Genomic DNA, 25,967 nt, shown 5'->3' on the forward strand with positions numbered 1-25,967 from the left:
CAATCAATGAATTTTATGAAAGGGGGAATCTTGATTTAACTCTGGTAAATCAACATCTTCTTTTGTGTAGCATTTTTAATACAACTATCCTCCAGTTAAACCTGGGGTACTTGTCAATCCCCTTACAGTTGCTTTATTATCATCCAATAAGGCTTTATTCTCCCAGTCTTGTTAATTAAATTTCTTGAAAGACAAAAAGAGTTTAGATGATAGAGTCTTACGGTAGAAACTGGCTATGTGTAATGCATATTTGTGTGCTATTTAACCTTTCATTTTACTTTTCATTGGGATGAAATATATTTAAATTTTGCTTCCATACCGTTTATGCATTGATTTAGCATTGCAATGTGCGAAGGACAATGGACTTCCCAAATCAAACTTATAAAAGTACAGCGATACCTCGGTACTTGTCAGTATTTCATTCCAGAAGATGTAACGAATAGTAAAACTGATGGGTACTGAGAAAGGGCTGTGCAGAGGCAACATAGGCCAGTCCTTTGCGGTTTCCAGGGTGGCCCCATTGGCCAGATCTAAGCACCCTGTGGACTGGATCTGGCCCATGGGTGTTGTAGTCCGCCAGCAGCCTGTAGAGCTGGCAGCAGAGTCGGACAGTGAGGAGGCTGGGGAGAAACATGGGCCAGTCCTAGAGTCTGGGGAAGGCTCAGACGAGGGTTCTGCATTGGAGGCAGAGAAAGGGCCATCTGGGAGGTACATGTTGTCTCTGGAGCCTCCGGAGTTGGACCTCAGTGAGGCAGAGGAACAGGGGGAGCCCGTTCCCAGTGCGCGCATGTGCAGAGCTGCCAGAAGGCAAGAACAGTTAAAACAAAAGGGACAACTTGGGAGTAAGTCTTGGAGATGATTGGCCCCTCTCATAAGACTTAAAAGAGGAGCAAAAGCACGTGGGCCTTTACAGGAAGCAACGTTGTTAATTCTGTGCAGTTTAAAGTCTGAAGCTCTGTTTGATTCTGGACTCCATGTGGCTTTGCCAATTAGGTCTTTGGCAGCGTGTCAAGGAAGATAAAGGTGGGTGATTATCAGCCTTATCCTGAAGGACTCTTTACAACTATTTGGGACTCATCTGTGAATGAACAGAATTCACATCTGTTAAAATAAAACAGGTTTTTGGGACTACTTGTGTGTTTTACTGATTCAGGAAGCCTAGGTCAGAACAGTGGGCCTTGAGTTTGACACCCCTGAACTAGACAATCTGTGCCCTGTTAGGTCATCAAGGAGATATTTCCTTGCATAAACAGAGAAACAGAATGATCACAGATGGGAAAAATAAACCACTAGGGACAGGAGCAACTTTTGACTTCCTGCTGGCTTCCTCATTGAGTTTCCTTGTGAAAAGTTGGTAGGGAGCATGAGAAACCCTTCCTTCCTTCCTTCCTTCCTTCCTTCCTTCCTTCCCTCCTTCCTTCCTTCCTCCCTCCCTCCCTCCCTCCCTCCCTCCCTCTTTTCTCTCTCTCCCTCCTTTTCAGCAGGCAGGTAAGGTGGCTGCTGCTGGGTGGGGGAGGAAATGAGAGATTGTGAAACTAGATGGGAAATTGGCAGATAACACTGAAAATGAAGATAACCTGATTGCAGTAACAGCTAGTATCATTGAAACAGCTAGAATTTCCCCACATTTCATTTCCTCAAGACTAATGGGTCCTGGATTTTGGACACATTCTGTAAATTAGCCCATTTAAGGTACATGGGTTCAAAAATTATCACTCTATGGTTCACCATTTTGCCCAGTTAAAGGTCATGACAAGAGATACTACCAGAACAGTATAACAAAGGGAACACATTTAATTTAATTAGTAACAGCAGCAAGAATAGTGTTTGCACAACAATGGAAAAACGAAGATGTCCCAACAGATGAAAGTGTTAATAAAAAAAATATTAGAATGTGCTGAGATGGATAGATTGACACTTAAGATAAAAGAAAAGGAATAAACAGAATGCTTTTTAACATGGGATATATTTTACCAATGGTTAACGAACACAAACAGAGGTAAGAATTTAAAAAGATAACAAAAAATTGTATTGAAAATACTGTGAGAGGCATAAACTAATTGTTTTATTATTTTATGATTAATAGTGATATATTTATTAAGATTACTAGTATGATTATGGTTATTGTTGTACTTTTACTCAAAATTTATTATGCCCAGAGAACACGCTGTTCAGATAGACATGGAATTTTTTTTATGTTTTTAAAGAAAAAATGTACCAATAAAACATATATTCAAAAAAGAAAAGAAAAAAAGAGATTTTGAAGTAATATACATTACTTCAAACTCTGTCTATGGGGGGAAAAGTATAGGGAGCTATCTGATACTCAAGCGTAGTGTTTACAATACCAGATTATTTACAATGCTGATTATTTAAAGAATGGCTCTACTTGACCATATCTGGAAGTGAATGAGAAACGGGAAGCTGAGGCAGGAGCCAGGATTATAATTCATTCCAGACTATGTTTGGATGCCTTCTGTCACTTGATTCCTTTCTGAGCTGGTAGTTAAAGTGTCATGTTCTGGCTATCCTTGTAAATATGATGGAAAGCTTCTTTTTCTACCAGAAAGATACCAAAGAAGCCAAAGGGCTTCAATCCAGCATCCAGCTTGTTTGGTTTAGGATCCTTGACTCACTGTGTCCTGCCATCATCCATAACTCAAGTTTAAATTGCTGAGAAGATTATTATATACCCTGTTTTCCCCAAAATAAGACATCCCCTGATAATAAGCCCAATCGGACTTTTGAGCACATGGCAATAAGGCCAAGCGCTTATTTCAGGGTTCAAAAAAAAAACATAAGACAGGGTTTTATTTTCGGGAAAACATGGTATTATCTATCATCTATCATCTATCTATCTATCTATCTATCTATCTATCTATCTATCTATCTATCTATCTATCATCCACCTATCTATCTATCTATCTATCTATCTATCTATCTATCTATCATCCATCTATCTATCTATCTATCTATCTATCTATCTATCTATCTATCATCCACCCACCTATCTATCTATCTATCTATCTATCTATCTATCTATCTATCTATCTATCTATCTTCTATCTATCTATTTACCTTGTTTCCCCAAAAATAAGACATCCCCTGATAATAAGCCCAATTGGGCTTTTGAGCGCATGGCAATAAGGCAAAGCGCTTATTTTAGGGTTCAAAAAAATATAAGAAGGGATCTTATTTTCGGGGAAACATGGTATGACATTGTACTTTTACTTTGCATGAAAATTAAAATGCATTCCCCCCCCCACCGTTTTGGGGGTTTAAAGTTGTTTCAATATATATATATTTCCTTAATTAATGTTCATAATTGTGTACATGGTGCTTTTATTATAATCAAGTGCTTTTCTGACTGATCCTAGGATCTTTTCAACATTTTAATCTATTGATTTTTCCATAGGTTATCAATGCTGCCATAGCTCTTGCGGTCAAGCCCAAAAGCCAAGTGGTAAAAAGCAACATGGAAATGTATAAAGCCACCTGGGAGAATCACATACGTGTACTCACAGAAGCTGTGGATGACATTACAAGCATTGATGACTTTCTTGGAGTATCAGGTGTGCCTCTTTCAATTTCTTCTTTTCTCTTTGAAATACCCTTTCCCCCCCCCCCTCTTAATGATTATTTGAGAAATGGCATAATTCCTTAGGAAGCTCAGATGTATCATCCACCTTCTAGAACCTAGCCAGGTGTGAAATTAGTGTGAAGGAAAGTGAGTCTGAAGACAGAAGAATGGAATTGCTTCTGGTACCCAAAGGAACTCACGAAAAATAGCAGAAGCTCTTGGCTCCTTTCACCTGTCCTCTACTAGAGGAAGCACAGCATGCCTTGAAACATCTACCATACTGTGGGATGTCTTTTAATAAAAATCAGTAGCAAGCCCAAGTAATTTTCAGATACTTTATGTATCCTAAGGGGCGGGGGGAGAGCTAATTAGTGGATCCAATTCACACTTGAATTTTAAGGTAAAAGTAATTATTAATTGCACATAATTGTAAATATGTTCTCAAAGAGTTATTCAGCCATATGGTACAGTAAATGTTTTGGTGCACTTCAAATAATATCCATTAGCAGCAAAGTTCAGAAGAAACCATTAGCCGAAGCCAAAAAAGCCAATGCATTCCTAAATTGCATCAACAGAGGGATACAATCAAGATCAAATGAGGTACTAATACCACTCTATAAAGCCTTAGTAAGACCACGCCTAGAATACTGCGTCCAGTTTTGGTCACCCCTCTATAAAAAAGATGTTGAGACTCTAGAAAGTGCAGAGAAGAAGTGCAGGATGATGAGGGGATTGGAGATTAAAACATATGAAGAACAGTTGCAGGAACTGGGCATGGCTAGTCTAGTGAAGAGAAGGACCAGGGGAGATGTGATAGTGTTCCAATATTTGTGGGGCTGCCACAGAGAGGAAGGAGTCAAACTATTTTCCAAAGCACCTGAAGGCCAGACAAGGAATAATGGATGGAAACTGATCAAGGAGAGATCCAACCTAGAAATAAGGAGAAATTTTCTGACAGTGAGAACAATCAACCAGTGGAACCGCTTGTCTTTGGAAGTTGTGGGAGCTTCATCATTGGACACTTTCAAGAAGAGATTGGTCTGTCATTTGTCAGAAATGGTGTAGGGTCTCCTGCTTGGACTAGATGTCCTACAAGGTCCCTTCCAACTCTGTTAATTTAATCTAATCTAATCTAATCTAATCTAATCTAATCGATCTCAGAAAATAAAAATGGCAATTTAGGCAACTTGGGCGTTGATGTTGAATTTAACCAAGGTCTCATATGTGAGGGACACTGGAACACTAATGTTAGAATGTCTCCATGTGCCTATATTGTGACTTATTTGATATATTTTATTTATTTGACTTATTTATCAGTGGAAAGTTTCCAAAAATTTAAAACCAATTAAAACATACAGGACATATACAAATTACATTATCTTATATAGGAACAGAATCAAACTTACCTGGTTAAAACTTTTTAAAAAATGGTAAGAGAGTTAAATGTATTAAGACAAGCAGTTAAATACTGTGGGCAAATTGAAACTGTTTGTAAAGTTTTCTTAAAAGCTAATATGGGTGTGAGAAAGTCCCACTCGTGTCTTGTGAATTGTGTTCTTCAGATATAGCGCAACCAGGGAGAAAGCAGAAGATAGGCTGGTTCAGGGTTCATGCAAATACTTGTGTGATTTGGTTCTGCATCAGTGGTGGTTTTCAAAAATGTTTTCTACCGGTTCTGTGGGTGTGGCTTGGTGGGTGTGGCATGGGTTAGCGGGCATGGCTTGGTGGGCGTGGCAGGGGAAGGGTACTGCAAAATCCCCATTCCCTCCTGATCAGCTGGGACTCGGGAGGCAGAGAATAGATGGGGGCGGGGCCAGTCAGAGGTGGTATTTACCGGTTCTCCGAACTACTCAAAATTTCCACTACCGGTTCTCCAGAACTGGTCAGAACCTGCTGAAACCCACCTCTGTCTTGCATACACAAAGTGTGTACATTCAAGAAATTTGATGAAGGGGTTTCATATAACATGTATGTGATCTTTTAAGTAAATTAATTAACAGAATAGATCAATATTTGGATGCTATCCAATTTAATTTTTTTTTTTTTAATTTGATTTATATGCCGCCCTTCTCCGGAGACTCAGGGCGGCTTACAATGCGTTAAGCAATAGCCTTCATTCTTTTGTATATTTTATACAAAGTCAGCTTATTGCCCCCACAAACTGGGTCCTCATTTCACCTACCTTAGAAAGGATGGAAGGCTGAGTCAACCTTGAGCCTTGGAGAGATTCGAACCAGCAGAAATTGCAGGCAGCTGTGTTAATAACAGGGTGCACTAAACCACTGTACTATCAAGGCTCTTTCCCTATTCATCATTTGTATTTTCCTCACTTTGGGCATATCCCCACTGTTCTCTTAACCTGCACCTGTCCTATTCTGATATTGGTTGAATTCTAAACTGATTTAACAAAATAGTTTGAAGGTTGGGAGACTTTGGCAATAATTTACTGATGACTACAGGTACAAGCCTCCCACAGATAGCTCCCCTCCTGCTGGGCCTCTCAATTTTCCATGCCAAGAAAGTAACTGCAAATTGTTTTTCCTTCTCGAGGCAGCACAACAATCTTTTTTTTTAAAAAAAAATAACAAAATTCTTTCTTTCTGGCATTTTTCCAGGTTTGACTGATAAATGTCTGTTTCTGTCATTGTTGTGGGCTGTAGTGGTATTCAACCAGTTTGGACCGGTTTGGGTGAACTGGTAGCGGAGATCACGGGTGGGCCAGTGGTGAGTTGCCCCCGGTTCGGACCGGTTCTATAGAACCGGTAGTAAAACCGGTGGGAGGCTCGGCCCACTGACCCTGATGTCATCAGAAGCAATCTGCACACGCGCAGAAGCTTCCATGCATGCGCAGAAGCAAGGCGCATGTGCGAGCAAAGCGCGCGTGCGCGCATGATCCTGTTGCGAACTGGTAGTAAAGATAAGTAGAACCACCCCTGGGGTGGGCCCGTGGGCCCACCCACCCCGGCACTATGCTGTCCTATTTAGCCACGTTTTTGAGGCCGGGCGCATGCGCGGAATGCACGCACGTGCACAAAGTGAGCATGTGCACGTGCAGTGAACCGATGGCAAAAATATGTGAAACCCACCTCTGGTTGTGGGTATCTCTCAGTAGGATAGTGGTTAAAACATTTGCCCGGATATAGAATGTCATTGGCCAAAACACAGCAGATTTTTTTTAGTTGCTATTTTTCTTTCCCTAAATTATGCGTTTAAGTGACCAAAAAAACCCAATAGACAGGTTTATTAATGCATCATTTTATTGTTTCTGTGAGATGCAAATGACTTTGTGGAACTTATTTATTTGGCTATCTGAGGGAAGGGAGGGAGTGAGGGAGGAGATAAAGGAAGTTCAGTGTTTCAATGATGCATTAGTGCAGGAGTCAGCAACCTGTGGCTCTGGAGCCGCATGTGGCTCTTTCACCCCTCTGCTACGGCTCCCTGTCACTCAAAATATGCGTCACAACTGCCAATGTGCAACACCCGCCAGCACTCAGTTTATTGAGCTTTTCAACCCCCGGTAGGCCAACCATGGATAAATCCAAGAAAAGAAAAGTTTCAGAAGAAAACAGAACATTTAATTCAACTACATATCCTAGTTTTGTGGCCGCTCAAGAAATAGTCAGGCACGGGAAGGGTTTTGTGGCTCCCGGTGTTTTCTTTTCTGTGGGAAATTGATCCAAATGGCTCTTTGAGGTTTAAGGTTGCAGACCCCTGCACTAGTGGACTTTTTTTAAAAAATAAAAAATAAAAGCCAGCAGGGAATGGATACCTTAAGTGGATTTTTTTTAAAAAGTTTAAAAAAAAAAGTTTTGAACTTTCTGCATATCAGGCAAATGCTATAACCGCAATCCGACTTTGACATACTGATAACTAACATACAGTAGATATGCAGCTACAGTGATTATTACAGAGAGGATATTGTTGACCCTCTGACCAGGATAAGGGCTCCCCTTCCACTGTGTGCAGTAGCCAACCAAAACGCAGGGTTTCTCTAAAGCCATGTGTTATATTCTTGGCAACTGTATGGACTTTAGCTCTCAAAATTCTGCGAATTGAAATCCACACATCTTAAAAGTTGCCAAAGTTGGAAAACACTGCGTTAGATCAACGTTAAGTGCTGCAGGCAAATCAAACAGCCATCTTTGAGTCGACTCAAACTGGAAAACGCTGTTTTGAAATTAGAGCAGGAAAACATAGGTAGAAATTGCATTTGTGGGCTAGCGGTAAGCAGAAGAGATCATTATCTTGCCTTCAAAAAATGGTTAGTACTCTGGATTTCTAATGAGGCAACTGACAGTGCAAATATGCCTTCAATTTTAGTTCCTCTCCTTGATCAGATTGCTTTTCTAATAAGGTGTCAGAATTGCAAAGTAGGAAATAAAACATGGATAAATATCTAGAAAATTGAATTCAGATGAAACAAGATAAAGAATTTGGGAATAAAAGCTCTTCCCTTTCTCTTTGGAATTATTGGCCCACACTTAGGGATCTGTGTAAATCCAATGTGTGCATTTTGCTCATATGTCATCTTTGTCATTTTTTTTTTCAACAAATGTAGAAAAAAAAACTGCCAAGGATATGTATTTGCCACAGATAAATATTTGTGCCTTCAGTTTCTCATTATTTTATCTAAGTTGACTAGAAGAAGGAAGGAAATTTTTTGGGTAGGATGCAAACTTCATTCTGTTAAGAGTAAGCTCACCAAAACTAAAATAGCTAACTTTAGTCAATTGATTTGAATCGTCTTCTTCTTGTGCCATATCCGTCATCGGACGTTGGCAAGCATGTTGGTGATCCTATTTTTATCAACAGATGCATGAAAAAGTGCTGCTGAGTTTTGTCCAAACCAGTCCCTTAGATTTTGAAGCCATGAAATTCTTCTGCCTGGACCTCATTTGCCTTCAATCTTTCTTTGGAGGATTAAGTGAAGTATGCTGTATTTTTCTGGGTGTCGCATCACATGTCCAAAATATTCTAACTTTTGCTTTTTTATGGTTTTGATGATTTCCCTTGGCTTTCCCAGGTGGTTTATCACCTCCTCGTTTCTGATTTTGTTAAGCCAATTTATACATAACATCATCTGTAAATCCACTGTTACAAACAACTAAAATTGGATCCATCCCATTTTCTTGGGGAAATATTTCTCTACTTTATTTCTCCATCTGTGACTCTTTCCTTCTGATTAATTGAGAGCAATACCTGCAACACTGGCAAATTTGCATGAGAGAACTTGGGTAATGCGTGATATGGTACAATCGTGTATTGACAGAAATAAATTCCACTGAATTTAGCATGACTTTTTGAGGCAAATGAGCTTAAGACTGCAGGATTGTTCTCTAAAAGTATTTTCATTTTGCTTTGTTTGGGCTGATATTGATGGAGCAGTCTGCTAAGTGCTGAAATAATTAGAACTTCTCAGAAAAACAATATTTTACTTTTTAAACTGCCCAAATTGGATTACATTCTTTGCTCCTTTTTTTTACTGCTGCTATTATTACAACATAATATTCCTCTGTATTGTGTTTTCATCAATGTGTTTAACAATTCAAAGGCTTAACGAATAGCATACTATAGAATGGATCTGGCAGATACTTTTAATTTGTCCCATGGTCGACTTTTATGGTTCAGCTCATTTCTCTTGGCATATTTTCCTCACTCACAGATTTATTTTGCAGTCAACAATTTAGAAAACATCTAATCAAGCAAACTCCTTTAACTTTCAGGCATGTGTTAGCCTGAACCTTGATATGATGCATGAAAACTAATTGGATATTAGTTTCCACGCATCACTGGCTGCCTCTTTCAATGAAATATTATACTTTGCCACTTGGGTTAAAGAGTGAGTGTCATCCAATTGTATTACCCAACTCCACACAGACCCAGAAGCAAGATTACTCTTTTTATTTATTTATTTATTTTTATTTTGTTCATCAAACATGTACAAGATAGCAGGTATAGGTGTAAACATAGACATAAACAAAGGAAGTAAGTACAGATAAGTGGGGACATTAGGACAGGGATGGTAGGCACACTGGTGCGCTTAAGCACATCCCCTTTACAGACCTCTTAGGAATGGGGTGAGGTCCATGGTAGACAGTTTGAGGTTGAAGCTGTGAGGGTTTGAGGCTGTAACAATGGAGTCGGGTAGAGTATTCCAGGTGTTGGCCACACTGTTGCTGAAGTCGTATTTTCTGCAATCGAGTTTGGAGCGGGTTTTTTTTTTTTTATTATTTGATTTTATATGCCGCCCTTCTCCAGAGATTCAGGGCAACTTACAATGCTTTAAGCAATAGCCTTCATACTTTTGTATATTGATACAAAGTCAGCTTATTGCCCCCACAATCTGGGTCCTCATTTTACCTACCTTAGAAAGGATGGAAGGCTGAGTCAACCTTGAGCCTGGTGAGATTTGAACTTGCAGTAATTGCAGGCAGCTGATGTTAATAACAGTGCTTTAGTCTGCTGTGCCACCATGGCTCTTACCTTGAGTTTGTATCTATTGTTTGCCCGTGTATTATTGTGGTTGAAGCTGAATAAGTCATTGACAGGTAAGATGTTGTAGCAGACAATTTTGTATACTATGCTTAGATCGGACCGCAGGGGGCGCAGTTCCAGATTGTCCAAGCCCAGAATTTCAAGTCTGGTGGCATAAGGGATTCTATTGTGAGTAAAGGAGTGGAGTACTCTTCTCGTGAAATACCTCTGGACCCGCTCAATTGCATTAATGTCCGATACACAGTGTGGATTCCACGTGGATGAGCTGTATTCAAGAATTGGTCTGGCAAAGGTTTTGTATGCATATAAGCTAAAGACTTTGCTGTTGACAGTGAGTCTAACATGATAAAATGGTTTTCATGGAATCACCTGTAATGTTGCAAAATCAATCCAGAAATTATAGAAATGTAAAACCCCATGGAACTTAGCAAGTTTTGGCAAGAACCATATTGCAGTGGAGAGAGGGAGAGAAGCAAAGTGATTTGATTGGCTCTTCTAAGAGATGAGACGCATTCAATTCTCATTTAGTGATCATATATCAGAGGAAATGCTGTGTCATGCTTTATTATGTTTTTAATAAAATTTGTTAGACTGAAAAAGTATTATAGCACGTCCTGATTTTGGGCTACCCACAGACTAATTTGGCTCTCTTCCTACATATAGTATTCAGCTACCACTCTACTTGACTGTTTTCATATTTCCTGGTTGTTGTAAACTCTTTAAGTTTTAAGAATCTGTTTTTCATTTTTTTTTCTTTCTCTCTGTACCCCAATGGTTTCCCCTTTGTGTTATTTTCTTAGTTTATAAGCTAGAGTGCAGAAATTGTTCTGATTTAGTTGAGCCAAGCCACTTTGAGAGACTTGGCAAATGAAAAACAGGGTAAAAAGCTTTAAAAGAATAATAAATAATTTTACTGGTGACAATAGGGAAAGGTTTATCTAAGGTGCCAGCTATAGAGGAATATAAATAAAGATATGATTGGCAACCCAAGAGACTGAAAAAAAAAGTGTATGTCCCCGATACAGTCCCTGATACAAAATTTTCTAAAGAGGTTCTTGCATTGAAATCTCTTTCTGCAAAACTGAGAGATTTAAATAAAACCTGAAAGACCCCAGAACTGTCAAGGGGATATATGATTCTATGTTATTTCAAGCAGATTCCTAATGCAAGAAATCTGTAATGCAAGTCTTAATCTGATGAAATGAAGGAATTGCCATTTGCTTTTACCTCTTTAGTTCTGTCGTAGGATTCTGTTTGTTTTGGAGTCATGGAATCATTGAACAATAGAGTTAGAAAGTATCTTAGATGTCATCTTGTCCAATCTACTGCTCAGCGTGAGATCTAATCACAGAGGACCATTCAGCCTTTGTTTGGAGTTCTTTTGATAGCCTTACATGGGTAATAGCTCATACAGTCAAGAAGTCATTCCTGTTGCATAGCTGACTCTACTTTGTGCAGTTTTAACCCATTGGTAATAGTGCTGCTTCTGGCACAATAATTCTATTTTCTGTCTGACAACTCTTTAAATTTTGAAGACTGCTATATAGCTCCTCAGGGACGCCATGGCTCAGTGGCTAAGACGCTGAGTTTTTTGATCGAAAGGTCGGCAATTCAGCGGTTCAAATCCCTAGTGCCGTGTAACGGGGTGAGCTCCTGTTAGTTGTCCCAACTTCTTCCAACCTAGCAGTTCGAAAGCACATAAAAAATGCAAGTAGAAAAATAGGGACCACCTTTGGTGGGACGGTAACAGTGTTCCGTGAGCCTTTGGCATTTTGTCATGCTAGCCACATGACTCTGGAGATGTCTTCAGACAGTGCTGGCTCTTTGGCTTTGAAACAGAGATGAATACCACCCCCTAGAGTCAGGAACGGCTAGCACATGTGCTTGGGGAACCTTTACCTTTACCTTTACCTTATATAGCTCCTCTGTTGGAGAGAGAATGGCTAAGCCAGAGGGAGGAGTCAAATGGGGAATTAGTCTGGAATTCCTACTGAGCACAAGAAGGTAAAGTCTCTCTCTCTCTCTCTCTCCCTCCCTCTCTCTCTCTCACACACACACACATACACACACATCCTTGAATGCAATTGAATTTATCTAGTATAACCCAGGTGCAAATGGTCAGTCTGAGAAAATTCCTGTTTTTAGGCATGAGCAATAAATAGTTACTGTAATTGAAATCTTCAAATGTGAATCTGGTTGTTTGTGCATGATATCTAGTCTATTTTTTATTTTACATTTATATTTACTGTACTATACTATACTATACTATACTATACTATACTATACTATACTATACTATACTATACTATACTATACATATTATAATTATATTAGTAGACTAACAATAACAAAAAGAAACTCCACAGTAAATATATTCATTATGAACAATTTAGCACTGTCTCTTAAAGTACAACCAGATATACCTTCATTCCATATTTTAGCTCATTTTCTATAAACTCATTTCTAAATCCTCTGCTCAGCTTATTAGTCAAGAAAGATTCAGTAAAACTTATCAAAACTAATTAACAAATATATATCCCCACTTCTATTTAAAACCTAATCCCCCAATGACTTTCTAGAATAATAAAAATCCAATCTCAATTATAATTGAACATTGCAAAATTAAAAATTGCTAAACATTACCAGAAATAATAATTATTTCTTATTTGTATATTAAAGATACTAACATAAATTTTAAAAAACCAATCCATTGCACTCAATTAAACAGTTCCAAAGCAAAAATTATTCAGTCAAAATAGGCATTAAACATCACCAAAGCCATTGACCCATTCTTATAATAGCCCATTACTGTATATGCCAAAAGCAACAGCATAGATACTGAAAACTAAACCTTTACAATCAGTCAAAATATTCATTAAACAATACCACAAGTGACAACCTATAATATAAATATAATCAAACAAACCAATTTTACGTTTTTTCCCCATTCTTCCAGCAATATTTAAATCCCATATATATAGTGTTCTGCTTTCTTGTATCTTTATCTCTTCTCTCAAAGTTCATGTCGTCTTTATCAAAGTCCATTGATAGAGTCAATCTAGCCTTCCCAGTAAATCTCTTATATTTCAATTTAAATAAATAATACACATCATTCTTTTGATATCTTATTAGTATATCTCTGTTGTTGTTTTTTAAGAGTCCTCCAGATCCATGTTTAAATCCAATATTTCCATCTATTACTTGTAGATTAAAAGTTTAGGATCCTCAATAATATCATTTTCAATTTTATTCAAAGAGGCTTGATCTATCCAGTTCTTTTTGGTTGCAATATAGAGTTAAGTACTTCACACCATTCTTCAGTCTACAGATTGTAAATTTTCTGTAACTTGGCCATCTGGTGCTTTCTAGTAGTTAAGCTTCAAAGCCTTCTTATCAGCAACTTATAAACACAGAAATTCTTTTCCACAGTAGAGGATATTTTTAGTTAACTTCCACATCTTTCTTCAAATCAATTTCATCCAAATTCTTCACATTTAAAAACTTTCCAAAGACAACGTGTAATCATTCTTTTGCTGCATATTACAAAAAATAAAAGAAATATTACAAAACTGGAAACACATACTTCCTCTTTCTTCGTAAATAGATTAAAAAGGGGCTCATCCAGCAAATTAAAAAGTTTGGAAGATTGAAGGCTTTTCTTTTCTTTTTTTCTCCAATTTTTATTTATAAGTATAAACTAAACATAACAATGAAACGTACAAAACATAAAAACATATAAACATCCATTTCAATACATGTCCAGTTTGTCGCAACTATAATATACATTTCTCTTTATATTTTGACTCTTCCTTATTTGGTCATTCCCTTTTATCTATCTAATATTGATCTTTGTTAATCTATGTTTGTTCTTTGTTTCCATCATATTATATTTGGTCATTTTATTTACTTCCTATTGCTTCATCTCTTTCCTATCTTTCAACCAACTATACCACTTTTCCCATACTAAGTAAAAGTCATGTTCTTCCCTATTTTGTAATTCCTTTGTGAGTCTATCTAATTCCGCACATTCCATAAATTTATTGATTACTTTATCTGGTGTTGGTATATCACTACTCTTCCAGTGTTGCGCGTATAGTATTCGTGCTGCTGTTATCATATGTATAATTAAATAGGTTGTTTCTTTTTCATAGTATCCATTCACTATGCCTAATAAGAAGCTTTCTGGTCTTAGTTCTATCTTTTGGTGTGTTATTTCCTCTGTTTGTATTTTGATCCTTTGCCAATATTGTTTCACCATTGGGCAGGTCCACCACATATGGTAATAGGTGCCTTTGTGGTGGTTGCATTTCCAACATGTTGATGGCATGCCGGGGAACATTCTTGCCAATCTGGCTGGTGGCAAGTGCCACCTATAAAACATTTTATAGAGATTTTCTTTATAGGATACAGACATTGTCATTTTATAATTTATTTTCCATAGTTTTTCCCATTTGTCTAATTGAATACTATAACCGAAAACAGCAAAGGACCGGCCTATGGTGCCTCTGCCAGCGAAAATGGAGCTCGGGAGGGCCACGTGCAGCCCTCCTAAGCTTTGTTTTCACTGACAGAGAGTTGCAGGAGGCTGTTGCAGCCGAAAACGGGAGTCCATTTTCACTGGCAGAGTGCTTGGGCCACCACCGGCACCCGTGACGTGAGTGACATTGAGCTGGCCATGCCCATCCTGGCCATGCCCCCCCCAGTCCCTCCGAGGTCAAACACAACCCTGATGTGGCCCTCAATGAAATCAAGTTTGACATCCCTGGGCTAGGTTAAATTTTGATTTCTTAGAAAAAGCTACATTAATAGGTCAAGGCAGGATGGAACCTGAAATTCCCAGCTGAACAGAAGCATTTGCGAAACCCTCAGTCTCTGCGGTCAACTGACAAAAATACCCAGCTGTTCAGAATACACGAGGGCGATCTCAAGATCTCTCGTTACACCAGGAAGAATTATCAGCAATATGGATCTCACATCCAGCTACCTTTCAGCCACAATATCTGCTAACCATACCATCTCTTCTGTGATTATTGAGATAAGACAGGACAGGTCTTAGTGTCACAGGTCTTAGTGTCACAAGTCTTAGTGGACAACCAGCTAAATATGATCCAAGAGTGTGTAGTGGCAGCCAAAAGAGCCAATGCAATCCTAAACTGAATTAACAGAGGGATACAATCAAGATCAAGTGAGGTAGTAATACCTCTCTATAAAGCTGTAGTAAGACCACACCTAGAGTACTGCATCCAGTTTTGGTCACCACACTATAAAAAAGATGTTGAGACTCTAGAAAATGTGCAGAGCAACCAGGATGATTAGGGGACTGGAGAGTAAAACATGAAGAACGGTTACAGGAACTGGACATGGCTAGTCTAGTGAAGAGAAGGACCAGGGGAGACATGATAGTGTTCCAATATTTGAGGGGCTGCCACAGAGAGGAGGGGGTCAAGCTATTTTCCAAAGCACCAGAAGGCCAGAGAAGGAATAATGGATGGAAACTGAACAAGGAGAGATTTAACCTGGAAATAAGGGGACATTTTCTGACAGTGAGAACAATCAACCAGTGTAACAGAAGTTGCCTTCAGAAGTTGTGGAAGCTTCCACACTTGAGACTTTCAAGAAGAGATTGGACTGCCATTTGTCAGAAATGGTGTAGGGTGTCCTGCTTGGGCAGGGGGTTGGACTAGATGACCTACGAGGTCCCTTCTAATTCTGTTAATCTGTAAGGTCAGGACAAGGTAAGGTAAGATAAAATAATCTTTATTGTCATTTACCTTTATGCACAATGGCACACCTTAAAATGAAATCCCAATGCCCCGCTCTCAAAAGAAGAAATGCCACCCATCGAATAATGTCACCATCCCTAGTATAACAATAATAATATAATAACAGCACCAACAACCAAAAATGTCAAGTTAAACAAAAAGAAAAAAAAAACCCAAAACCTGTATCAATCATAATCCGTATTGAATACATAGTGGAAAAAAACAGTCGAGAGTTAACAAGGTTTATACTATATGGAACAAAGCTGTTACAGAATATAGTTGCTTGGCTTCAGATATCACAAAACCTCCTTCCGAAACCTTCGAGATAAATATGGGAAACAGAATTTAAAATATTAGTCTGGAAGTAGCATTAGATTTGTAGAGCGAAATGGATCAAAAATGAACCTTTAACGCCCATTCATTAAATATAATTCAGAAGCAACAAAGCCCTATTTATCAAACCTTGTTTTCAACAGTTTGTCTAAGGTTACATAGTCTTAAACCGAATCCAGATGAACATTAAGTGTTCATTAAGTGTATATTTAGATAAAGTTCCAGGGACTGGTATAGATATGTCTATAATTGTGCTTTGATGACTTAATTTATTTATTTTTGAAGTGCTCCCTAAATCAAATAAAAATACCAAACCCATATTTTTAACTGAATCTCAGAGAGATAATATGCAATCATGGAAAATGAACAGTGAAACAGTATTCAGGAACGATGATAAAACATTTAAATGCATGGCATTGACTGCAATAGAACGTTTTCTGTGAGATTTTTTGCTCTGCATTTAATCAGGGAATGCCAGTTTGCTCCATGTTTCTTATGTAAAATCCGTTTCCTTCTGTTTCGATGTTTTTTTTTAAAAAAAAATATGTGTGCCAGTTTTGCCCTGTCTTGAACCAGGAGGCTCTGCTGTCTGTTTCTCGTGCCCTGCTTACTTCCTGTAATGCACTGTATATAAAGCATTCAGAAAAGCCTTTGGAAGCTGCAGCTAGTGCAAAATGAGATGGCATGATTGGTTGGTTATGTGCATTCCTTGAGCAGGGCACAATATTGTATCTCTGCTCTGTGAACTGAGTTGGGTGCTAATGTGCTTCTAGGTGCAATTCAAGGTGGCAGAGCTCTGCTGCTCTGCTGTTCACCCTTTGGTTTTGTCATTGTGTCTTTTCTGAGTTAATCCTTGAAATAAGTGAAAAATTCAACCTCAAAATATTGAAGACTAGCTGGACGCCCGTGCTTCGCTACGAAACTATGTGATCGGGCATGATAAATTGACACTTACAGCCTAATCTACCATACTTAATGTAGAATGTGCAACTCCGTAGCATCAGAGCATGTTAATTTAAGGCAACTGGCAGTTAGAACAGAGGGGAAGGAGCGTAGAATGTCTCAGCCTGCAGGCTGCATGAGTCACATGCTGGCCACACCCACACCTGGTTTAGCGAAGGAGTAGCATCAGAGCGTGTTAATATAAGGGAACTGGCAGTTGGAACAGAGTTCTTTTCGGGTGGGGTGGGAGTAGAATGTCTAGCTCCTTAGCATTAGAGCGTATCAATATAAGGCAACTGGCAGTTGGGACAGAGTTCCTTTCAGGTGGGGAGGGGGAGTAGAAGTCTAACTCAGCATCAGAGTGTATGAGTATAATACTGTATATGAAATACTAATGATCTGATAGTCATTTTGAAAAATCCTTTCTTAGCGAGCACCTAGAAGCCAAGAGGAACATATGTGCCAAATTCCAAGTTTGTATCTTTACCATTCTGGAGATTTCGTGATGAGTGAGTGATATTTGGCTTATATATATATATATAGATAGATAGATAGATTATCTTCTATTATTAACAAAACAACAGACTTAGGAGCATGTGCAATCTTGAATAATTCCTGATCCAACAATAGTTGATGGTCTTAGTTTCTATGGTTTCTGGTGAACATGAACTGCTAATCCTTGCACAAGTCATACAACCTTTCAATGGTACTGAATGTACCATTCTTCCAACACAACATTCCAACATTCAGTATGGAATGTTGTATTGGAAGAATGAGACTGTATGAAATAGAATACATTGTAGGAGTCTGCTTGCTAATTATCCAGATGTCAGGATGAAAGACATGTGTTTTAGGTGTGAAAATTCAACCATACGTTTGAGACTGTGGGGTGCTTTAGAAGCCAACTGAAAGTGGAAAATACGCTTTATTCTCTTGTTTTCATTGGCAGTATGGAAAACTTCCTCTGAATTTATTTTGCTTGCAGAGATTTGAAAAAAAAAGTACATTTTCTACAGCACTAATAGTAAAGTTTGCCCCACGTCCTTTACCCACCTCAACATGTTGTGCTTGCATACTGTTACGGCAATGTGTCTCAAGACTAGTGCACAACTATCCTAGTTAAAGAGTCATTCTATTTTTGGATTTATTTTCATTTAAAAATAGAAGAATGTTATATGTGCTGGAAATATGAATAATTGTGTCACTTGAGACCTTTAACTGTTCCAATTGAGTGTTACTTATCTATTTTTCTCAAGATTATTCAATCCTATCCTTGTCCAGAGGTTTTTTTTTTGTTTTTTGTTTTTTACAAAAATTGATTATAACCAGCAGTAATTTTCAGAGTCTTAATGCAAAACAGCAAACCTAGAACTGGCTAGGTAGGTAACAGCCTGGCTAGGTGGCTCAGTGGCTAAGACACTGAGCTTGTCTATCAGAAAGGTCAGCAGTTCGGCAGTTCGAATCCCTAGTATAGGTCTCCTGTGTGAGCAGGGGGTTGGACTAGATGACCTCCAAGGTCCCTTCCAACTCTATTACTGTTACGTTGGCAACTAGTTTTAGCTTAGTTTTAAATACTCTCCACTGGGATCAAATTTTGAAGAAGCCCCTTTTCCAATACTTTGGACTGCAAGAATGTTAAGGATTCGCCTTACATTATTTAACTAAAATGCTGTCATCATGTTCTATTAAAACAATTGCTTTGACTTCTTCCAGTAAAGATCATGCAAATATATCGTTGCATGCTTCATTTCCAACAACATATTTACAAACTAACCTTCAGATCTTCATTTACAAGCTGAAGGTATTTGTTTAATGGCCTTTGAAAGCAGGTAGGAATCAGTTGCTTGAATTTATTATAGATCTTTTTGGCTGGGTAGGGGTTGTACGAAACAATTTTGCAAGTGAAAATGAGGGGAAAGGGACCATGTTATTGTTGTTGCTGCTTTCTCGCAAGAATAAACTTTATGATGACTCAAGGGGCATATTATCAATTTTGAACACTAAAGCTGCTTTCCAGGTCTTTGTCATTGCGTACATTTGGAAATAAGCAGATACCAGAGTAGTGAATTCTACTAGGTTTTTTTTCTTACATGAGGATTGGGTTTATAAAATAGCTGTCCTTGAAATACCCTGTTTCCCCGAAAATAAGACCCAACCAGAAAATAAATCCTGCCATGATTTTTCAGGATGCTCGTAATATAAACCCTACCCCCAAAATAAGCCCCAGTTAAGATGGATACATTTAGTACTGTATTTCCCCAAAAATAAGACCTAACCAGAAAATAAGCCCTAATGGGTCTTTTGGAGCAAAAATTAATATAAGACCTGATTTTATTTTCGGGGAAATACGGTATATGATTGTTCCGGAAACACCAAATAAAAAGACAATATGAAGGAAAGTTGAAAATAATCGATACTTTCAATGGCATATAATTAAATATCATTGGTATACAACACTGAGGATATGGGAGATGTTAAGGTCAAGATTTCAGGACACCAAGTGAATTTGCAGATTAATGAAGATATCTATGTCCAAAGGGAGAATTGCTGTAGAGGAGGTGTTGTCCCCAATTCGGGTTTGAGTCTGGTGCCGAGGTCAATGAAGGATGCCAGACATGAGGTGCAAGTTTTGATTGCTTTTTATTGAAGTACTAAGGAAAAGGGCTCCTGGCCAAAATGCCAAGAGCCAAGAACAAAGGATTAAGAAAGCTTTCTACATTTTCAGTAAAGAAGAAGGCGGGACAAGACGAGATAATAAGAAATATCATCTAAGGAACATTTTAGTAATAATTGTATAGTTTGTTCTATTGGTCTCTAGCTCTCCCTATTCCTAAATCTTGGCTAATGAATGCCCCAGGAGTTATCTAATACACATTTTATTTGCTGCAGGCCATCTCTATTCCTAACTTTTAGCTGAGGTATGCAAGTTGCCTAACTCTTTGTTACTTTTATCAGCTTTCTAAGAATATCCACAATTGTTACAAGCTTTACACGTGTTTATTTTCTGTGAATAAGCAGTCTTTGTTCTTGCCAGACAGACTCACAATTACAGGCTTCCTGATTTACTTTCAAGTGTATGCCATGACTTTGCTTTACTTTAGTAGACAGCCCATCAGAGGCTTTTGAAATACAGGTTAACAAGATTCTACACCTTTGAACATTGATTAAGAACCACTTTAGAACTTGCATATGAACAGCCTCTGTTTTTCATTAAAACTGCCCAATATTTTAAAGGCTTCCTTAAAGCAGGGGCGTCTTCATTTCTCAGGCTTGGATGAAGGCCTGAGGGGGGGAAAAAGGGTTACATTAAGGAAGAGCCAAAAAGGGCTGTGTTGTCACTCATATGAAGCCAAAACACATCCTCTCAATTATTATCACAGTATGCTCTACCCTAGCTTTCCTTTTCATGTGCTTCCTTTGATATGTTGCCGTTTCTTGAATTCACTGATTTACTAAACTTCTACCCTACTCCCAAATGATTAGTAACACAATGAGAACACTATACAGGTAGCCTTGACTTATGACCATAATGGAGATTGCCCCTGCAAGTCTTGATGGTTTTTGAGGTGCCCATGTGGTTGCCTTGCTTAATAACCCTAATCCCTTCTCTTCCAATTGCAATTGTTAAACAGACGATGAAGTGTCTTAGGTGGATTGGCCCTATGAGGCCTAGTGCAGACCCAGACCCAAACTGAATCCTCAGCTCACATGGGCCCCTCAGGGCTTCCCCAGACCCCATGCTCCACTGCTACCCTCCTATGTTCCTGTAGACCTTGGACTTGCTTTCCACTTCACTGGGTCCCACACCATCCTCCACACCCTCCATCATGTCTTGAACACCTACATTTTCCGATAGATCACGTGTGTCAAACTCTCATCGTCACAGCATTGTCACGTGATATATCGTGACTTTTTCCCCCTTCGCTAAACCGGGTGTGGGTGTGGCCAGCGAGTGACGCATCTGGGCTGCAGGCCGTGAGTTTAACAACCCTACTGTAAATCTCCTTTGGGAAGCAGTTGCTCTGCCATGTGTTTAGGAAGCAAAGTTGGCTGATCTGCCCCTCAGCCTCCCTATACAGTACGGAGCTGCTTGGTAGCATCCCAGAGGTAGGCAATATTTCAGAGTGGCCACAATTAATTGAAGTTGCTCCCTACTGGTGTCTGCTTCCAAGATGGCACCACGTGGGCTCTGTGTAGGAAAGCTGTACGACAGAGCAGCAATTATCCAAAGGAGCTCTATGGAAAAGGTAAGTGAATGAGTTGTGTTGGAGAGATGGGGAGGAGGGTGTGTGTTGTGGCTCCGTTACCTGAGCCTGTGTCATCGGCAGGAGAGGACTCCGAGAGTGAAGGAGAGGAGTTGGCAAGGCCTCCCTCTCCAGGACCCTCCTCTCAGGCAATGCCTTCGGTATCCGCCAAAGGGCAAGAGATAGGGCCGGGGCCAAGCACGTCCACGCAGCCACAAGTGGACAGTGATGAGGGTAATGAGTCTTGGCTGGATCCTCGGCAGCGTCGCAGAGATAAGCGCATGCAACAGAAGAAAAGGCGTGCCAGAGATTAGGCTGAGTCACTGGACCACACCCCACAGGATATAAAAGGGGGTGAGGTGGCCATTCAGACTCTGTGACGGACAAAACTAACTACTATCGAGTCACATTGCCTCTTTGGAAACAACATTATTGGCCTTGGATTTATTTTACGAAATGGACAATTCTTGACTGTGTGTATTTTGTTTATTGAGTAAAAGTTCTTGGCAAGCAGCTACTGGATTGCTGCCAAGCGTCTTATCAGAAGAATTGGTTGTCTGCCAGTTTATTTAACCCCCGGCTGTCTGTTTGTGTGCGTGTGTGGGACGGGGACAGAACAGTGTGGGACACAGCAAGGGTGGGAAGCATACAAAAGGCCCGTAGAGACTGAGCAGGGTGGGATGGGGGAAGATGGGGGCGGGGCACTAAAGTATCTCTGAAGTTGATTGTAAAGGCAGGCACATTGTCAAGCACCCCAATTTTGTTCACACGTCCATGGCATGTTGTAGCAGCCATAACTTCGAGCGGGGTCATATCATTTCACAGTGAAACTACTGCAGATTTTTCTAGGCTTGTGGAAAGAGAGCTTTGCCTGGGCCTGAGCAGATTGTAAATAACTTCTTCAAATGACAGCTACTACAGTATTTTCTGTGTGTCTTTTTCTGGTGCTCTTTCTAGGGAAATAAACTTTGTAGCCAATCTAACAAGGTGTAAAGTCTTTTGCAACCAACTCTCTCCAAGCTGCTGGCATTTAATAGGGGAGGAGGTGGCAGTAATGATTCTTGAGTATACATTACAGATTCACAAAGCAAGTAAGATGAGCATAACCATTTGAGGCACCGTCCCTTCCCACAAAACCCACTAGATTATGTATTTTATTCCATAGACAATATAATGCAGTGGTGCAGGGTTCATTATGCACGGAAGTCCCCCTGCATTGCTTTCTGAAAGGCTTTTGCTACTGTGCAACGGCACTTGCAAACAGTAAGTTCTCGGTCAGACAGGAAGCTTTTGAGAGGATGCTCCTTGAAGGTGGAAGGAAATGCAAGGGCTCCCCTGTTCTCTGCAGGGGGATTTTATGGTATAGAATAGATTGGGGGAGGGGGGGAAGGGTAGCATGATAATTTTAATACAACATCATGCAGAATCAAAAAAAAAATGTCTCCATTGCACTGTTGGATGAAATATCCTTTTGGGTTCCGTTCCAAGTGGGCAGAAAGACCGTGGAAACATGGTGGCTGTTTGGAAAGATGGTTTTAATGGTGGACGGGATCACATGCCTTGATGATGTTGGGTGAAGAAGAAAAAGGGCAGAGATGCTGAGAGTGCCCTGATTTTATGCCCTATGTTGGGCCCCACTTTACAGTTTCCTGTTCCTGTACAAAAAATGTATCCCATTGGCTGTCAGACTCCCAGGGGGTGGTGGTCTTAGCTAACTTTGTAAGTTTGCTGGGTGATGTACTCTTCCCAGGTGTCATGTGGTGAGTTTCTGTTTCTAGATGGGTCCTATTGTGTCTTGGCCTTTTGTGTTGCAGATGAGCTGGCCTTAATGGCCCATTGACAAAGGTGGAGGGGGGGCTGAGTTTCTGTCTCCCTTTTAGGAAATATTTCCTAAAATAATTTCATTTTTCTACAATATGAACAATTAATTTCCTTTGATTGTTGTTGAAATTCTGGGATTCCACTCAAAGTTGGGAGTGAAAATTCTGTGAAAATGCAGACAGTGAATAAGAGCTATAATTAGGCTATAGGAAAGGAATCAAAATGTTGGACTTTTGGCACAGAATGGAAATGTGCTTTCACAAGAAAGGACATTCTTCAGCTGATATAAGATTCTGATCTGACATGCTGTGGCAAGAATTCTAAATTACAGAGAAACATTTATTCTTCAAGTATTCAGGTTCAGACTGATATGGGCGAACCGGTATCGGCAACTGCGGATGGGCCCTGGCCCCACCCCCACCCCCCTGCCCCTCCATTTTGCTGTCCTATTTAGCCACAATTTTGAGGCCGGGCACGTGCACGGAAGACATGTGCATGCGTGAAGAAAGCATGCGCACTCAGGGTGAATCGGTGGTAAAAACATGTGAAACCCACCTCTGGTCTTAATGCTGGTTTGTGATTTTCCAGGTAGAAGCCACCGTTACAAAGATCCATCTCCAGCAATCTCTGTATGAAAAAGTTTTTAGATAGCCTTGAATGAAAACCGAGTCATTTATGAATATTTTCATCACCAAGGCTGAAGGCAGGATGGAAACAAAGCTATTCTTTTTCTCGTTATCCTTTACTTGTTGAAAAACCTTCCATCCAGAATAGGATGGTTCAAAAAACTGTTTTACATTAATGGTTACATATTGCTTCTTTCTTTCACCAAATAAGTGAATAAATCTGACATTTATATGACTGTTGTCTAAAAAAAACAGTCTGCAGGTGAGTGCTAATAGGGTTGCTAAAACAAGTCTTCAAAATGGCTGCTGTTGAGATCAATTGAGCAACTGTATTGTTTTCTAGCCTAAAAATGTACTCTCAAATCTTTCAGTGAGACAGATTTATTCCTTAATTTTATTATATACTGCAGGAGCTCTTTAAAGTCATTTGTGTTAACTGAGATAGCTATTTTATATCAGTATTCAAGATGACACATTGGGAATCATTTTGGAAGGTGACATTCCATCAAACAAGTAAAAAATTAAAATTAAAAACAAAATCAAGCAGAATCAATTAAAATTTTCCACTTGATGGTACAGCGAGACTGATGTTTAAGCATTGCTTTACTCCATAATGGCATTTTTTTAAAAAAGTGGCAACCTATTTTATTAGAAGATGTGGTAGAACTAATGAGATGGTTAATAATAGCTGACCAGTGAAAATATTTAGAAATTCTCAAAAGGATAAAGTACAAATTATAAACAATCTATACAATGTGTATATATAAATTTAGGGATTATATATTTTGTGTTTAAATCATAATCAGTGGAGTAGGTTATCATAATTATAGCAGTTTCAGAGACTTGATCTCTCGGGTACCTATGCTGACAATGAACAATTCAGTGATGGTATTCAGCTGGTTCTATCCGGTTCGGGCAAACCGGTAGCGGCGTCTACAGGAGGCTCTGCCCACCCTCCCAGACGTCATCATGTCCCATTTTTGATGCTCCGTGCAAACACAGAACATTTGCGAACCGGGAGCAAAGGTAAGTGAATACCACCCCTGGAACAATTGCCTTGTACAATTCCTCACCCTGATGCCCCCCGCAAGTTGCTCAATTTCAAATCCCATCTTCCTCAGCCAACCCAGCTTCTGTTGATGCTTTCTGGGAAATTTGGAGTTAAAATCTAAATGGTTTGTAAGGCATCAGATTGGATAAAGCTCCCCAATAGATAACAGATTAATATTGCCATTTTTCAGTTTAAATCCTATTCAAGTTGCACACAAGATATAGCCATTGGTACATGCTGACCTTTCTAAGGCTTGGAACACTGATTAAAATCATCATTCACTGCTTCTTTGGTGTTCTGGCTGTTTGTGTCTGATGACTTGTTGAAAGTAAATTGCCGATGAAAAGCTGAGGCGTTAAGTAAAACACTTTGGAAAACATAGATGAATAAGTGCTGTAGCTGTACTAGAAGGCCCGTGTGGGTAGCAGTGCGCAATCAAAGTGTGAACACATGGCACATCGCCAGGGTGCCCATGCCGCAATCCTCTGCACAAGTGCAAATTCAACCTTATCCTCTATGGAAATGGCTAATGCCAGCAAGTGGATTGGGAAGTTCTGAAAGCAGATGGTAATTTGATGTGACATGATAGGAAGGGTTTGCTATTTGAAAGGAAATGCCAGCAACTCAATTTGAGAGGTTGGGATGAGGCAGAGGGAATGTTTTGATCCCTAGGAAAAACGGAATCTAAACTATTTAGGATCTTATTTGAGTTTATAGAATTACGCTTAGAAGGGCAATCGCTCCCTTTTTTACAACCCTGTATCTCCTATTTGGGATAGAGTCAAGGCGATTAGACAGAGCGGAACGTTTACTGGACAGACGCCCTTCCTGACGCCATGTGAAATTCACATATTTTTTGCGCCCTAGGAAAAAAACATCTATCTAGGACTGAGCTCTCAATCTTCTGAGTGGGAGGCCAGCATCTTCACCACTAGGCCACTCTGTTTAGAAGGGCAATCACTACAGATCAGGGGTGAAATGCTACTGGTTCGGACCGGTTTGGGAGAACCGGTAGGAAAAATGCTACTGGTTTGGGTGAACCGGTATTTCTGACCATCAGCTGGGTGACAATCAGCTGTGACGCGTGATTTAATCTAAATCGCGTGGTGCAGC

At 39.5% G+C, this 25,967-nt stretch overlaps 1 protein-coding gene across 3 annotated transcripts in view; it reads left to right on the top strand.

Moving 5' to 3' along the window:
- CTNNA3 (catenin alpha 3) overlaps positions 1-25,967 on the top strand; it is a 957,874-nt gene that overhangs the window by 631,873 nt on the left and 300,034 nt on the right. For all 3 annotated transcript variants that reach the window (XM_034438682.3, XM_087871803.1, XM_087871802.1), the window contains one exon: positions 3,416-3,572. In XM_034438682.3, the coding sequence (XP_034294573.2) occupies positions 3,416-3,572 (157 nt within the window). The remainder of the gene's footprint in view (positions 1-3,415; positions 3,573-25,967) is intronic.

Source organism: Pantherophis guttatus, chromosome 6, assembly GCF_059756535.1.
Source record: "Pantherophis guttatus breed Tessera chromosome 6, ASM5975653v1, whole genome shotgun sequence".
NCBI classification, from domain to species: Eukaryota; Metazoa; Chordata; class Lepidosauria; order Squamata; family Colubridae; genus Pantherophis; species Pantherophis guttatus.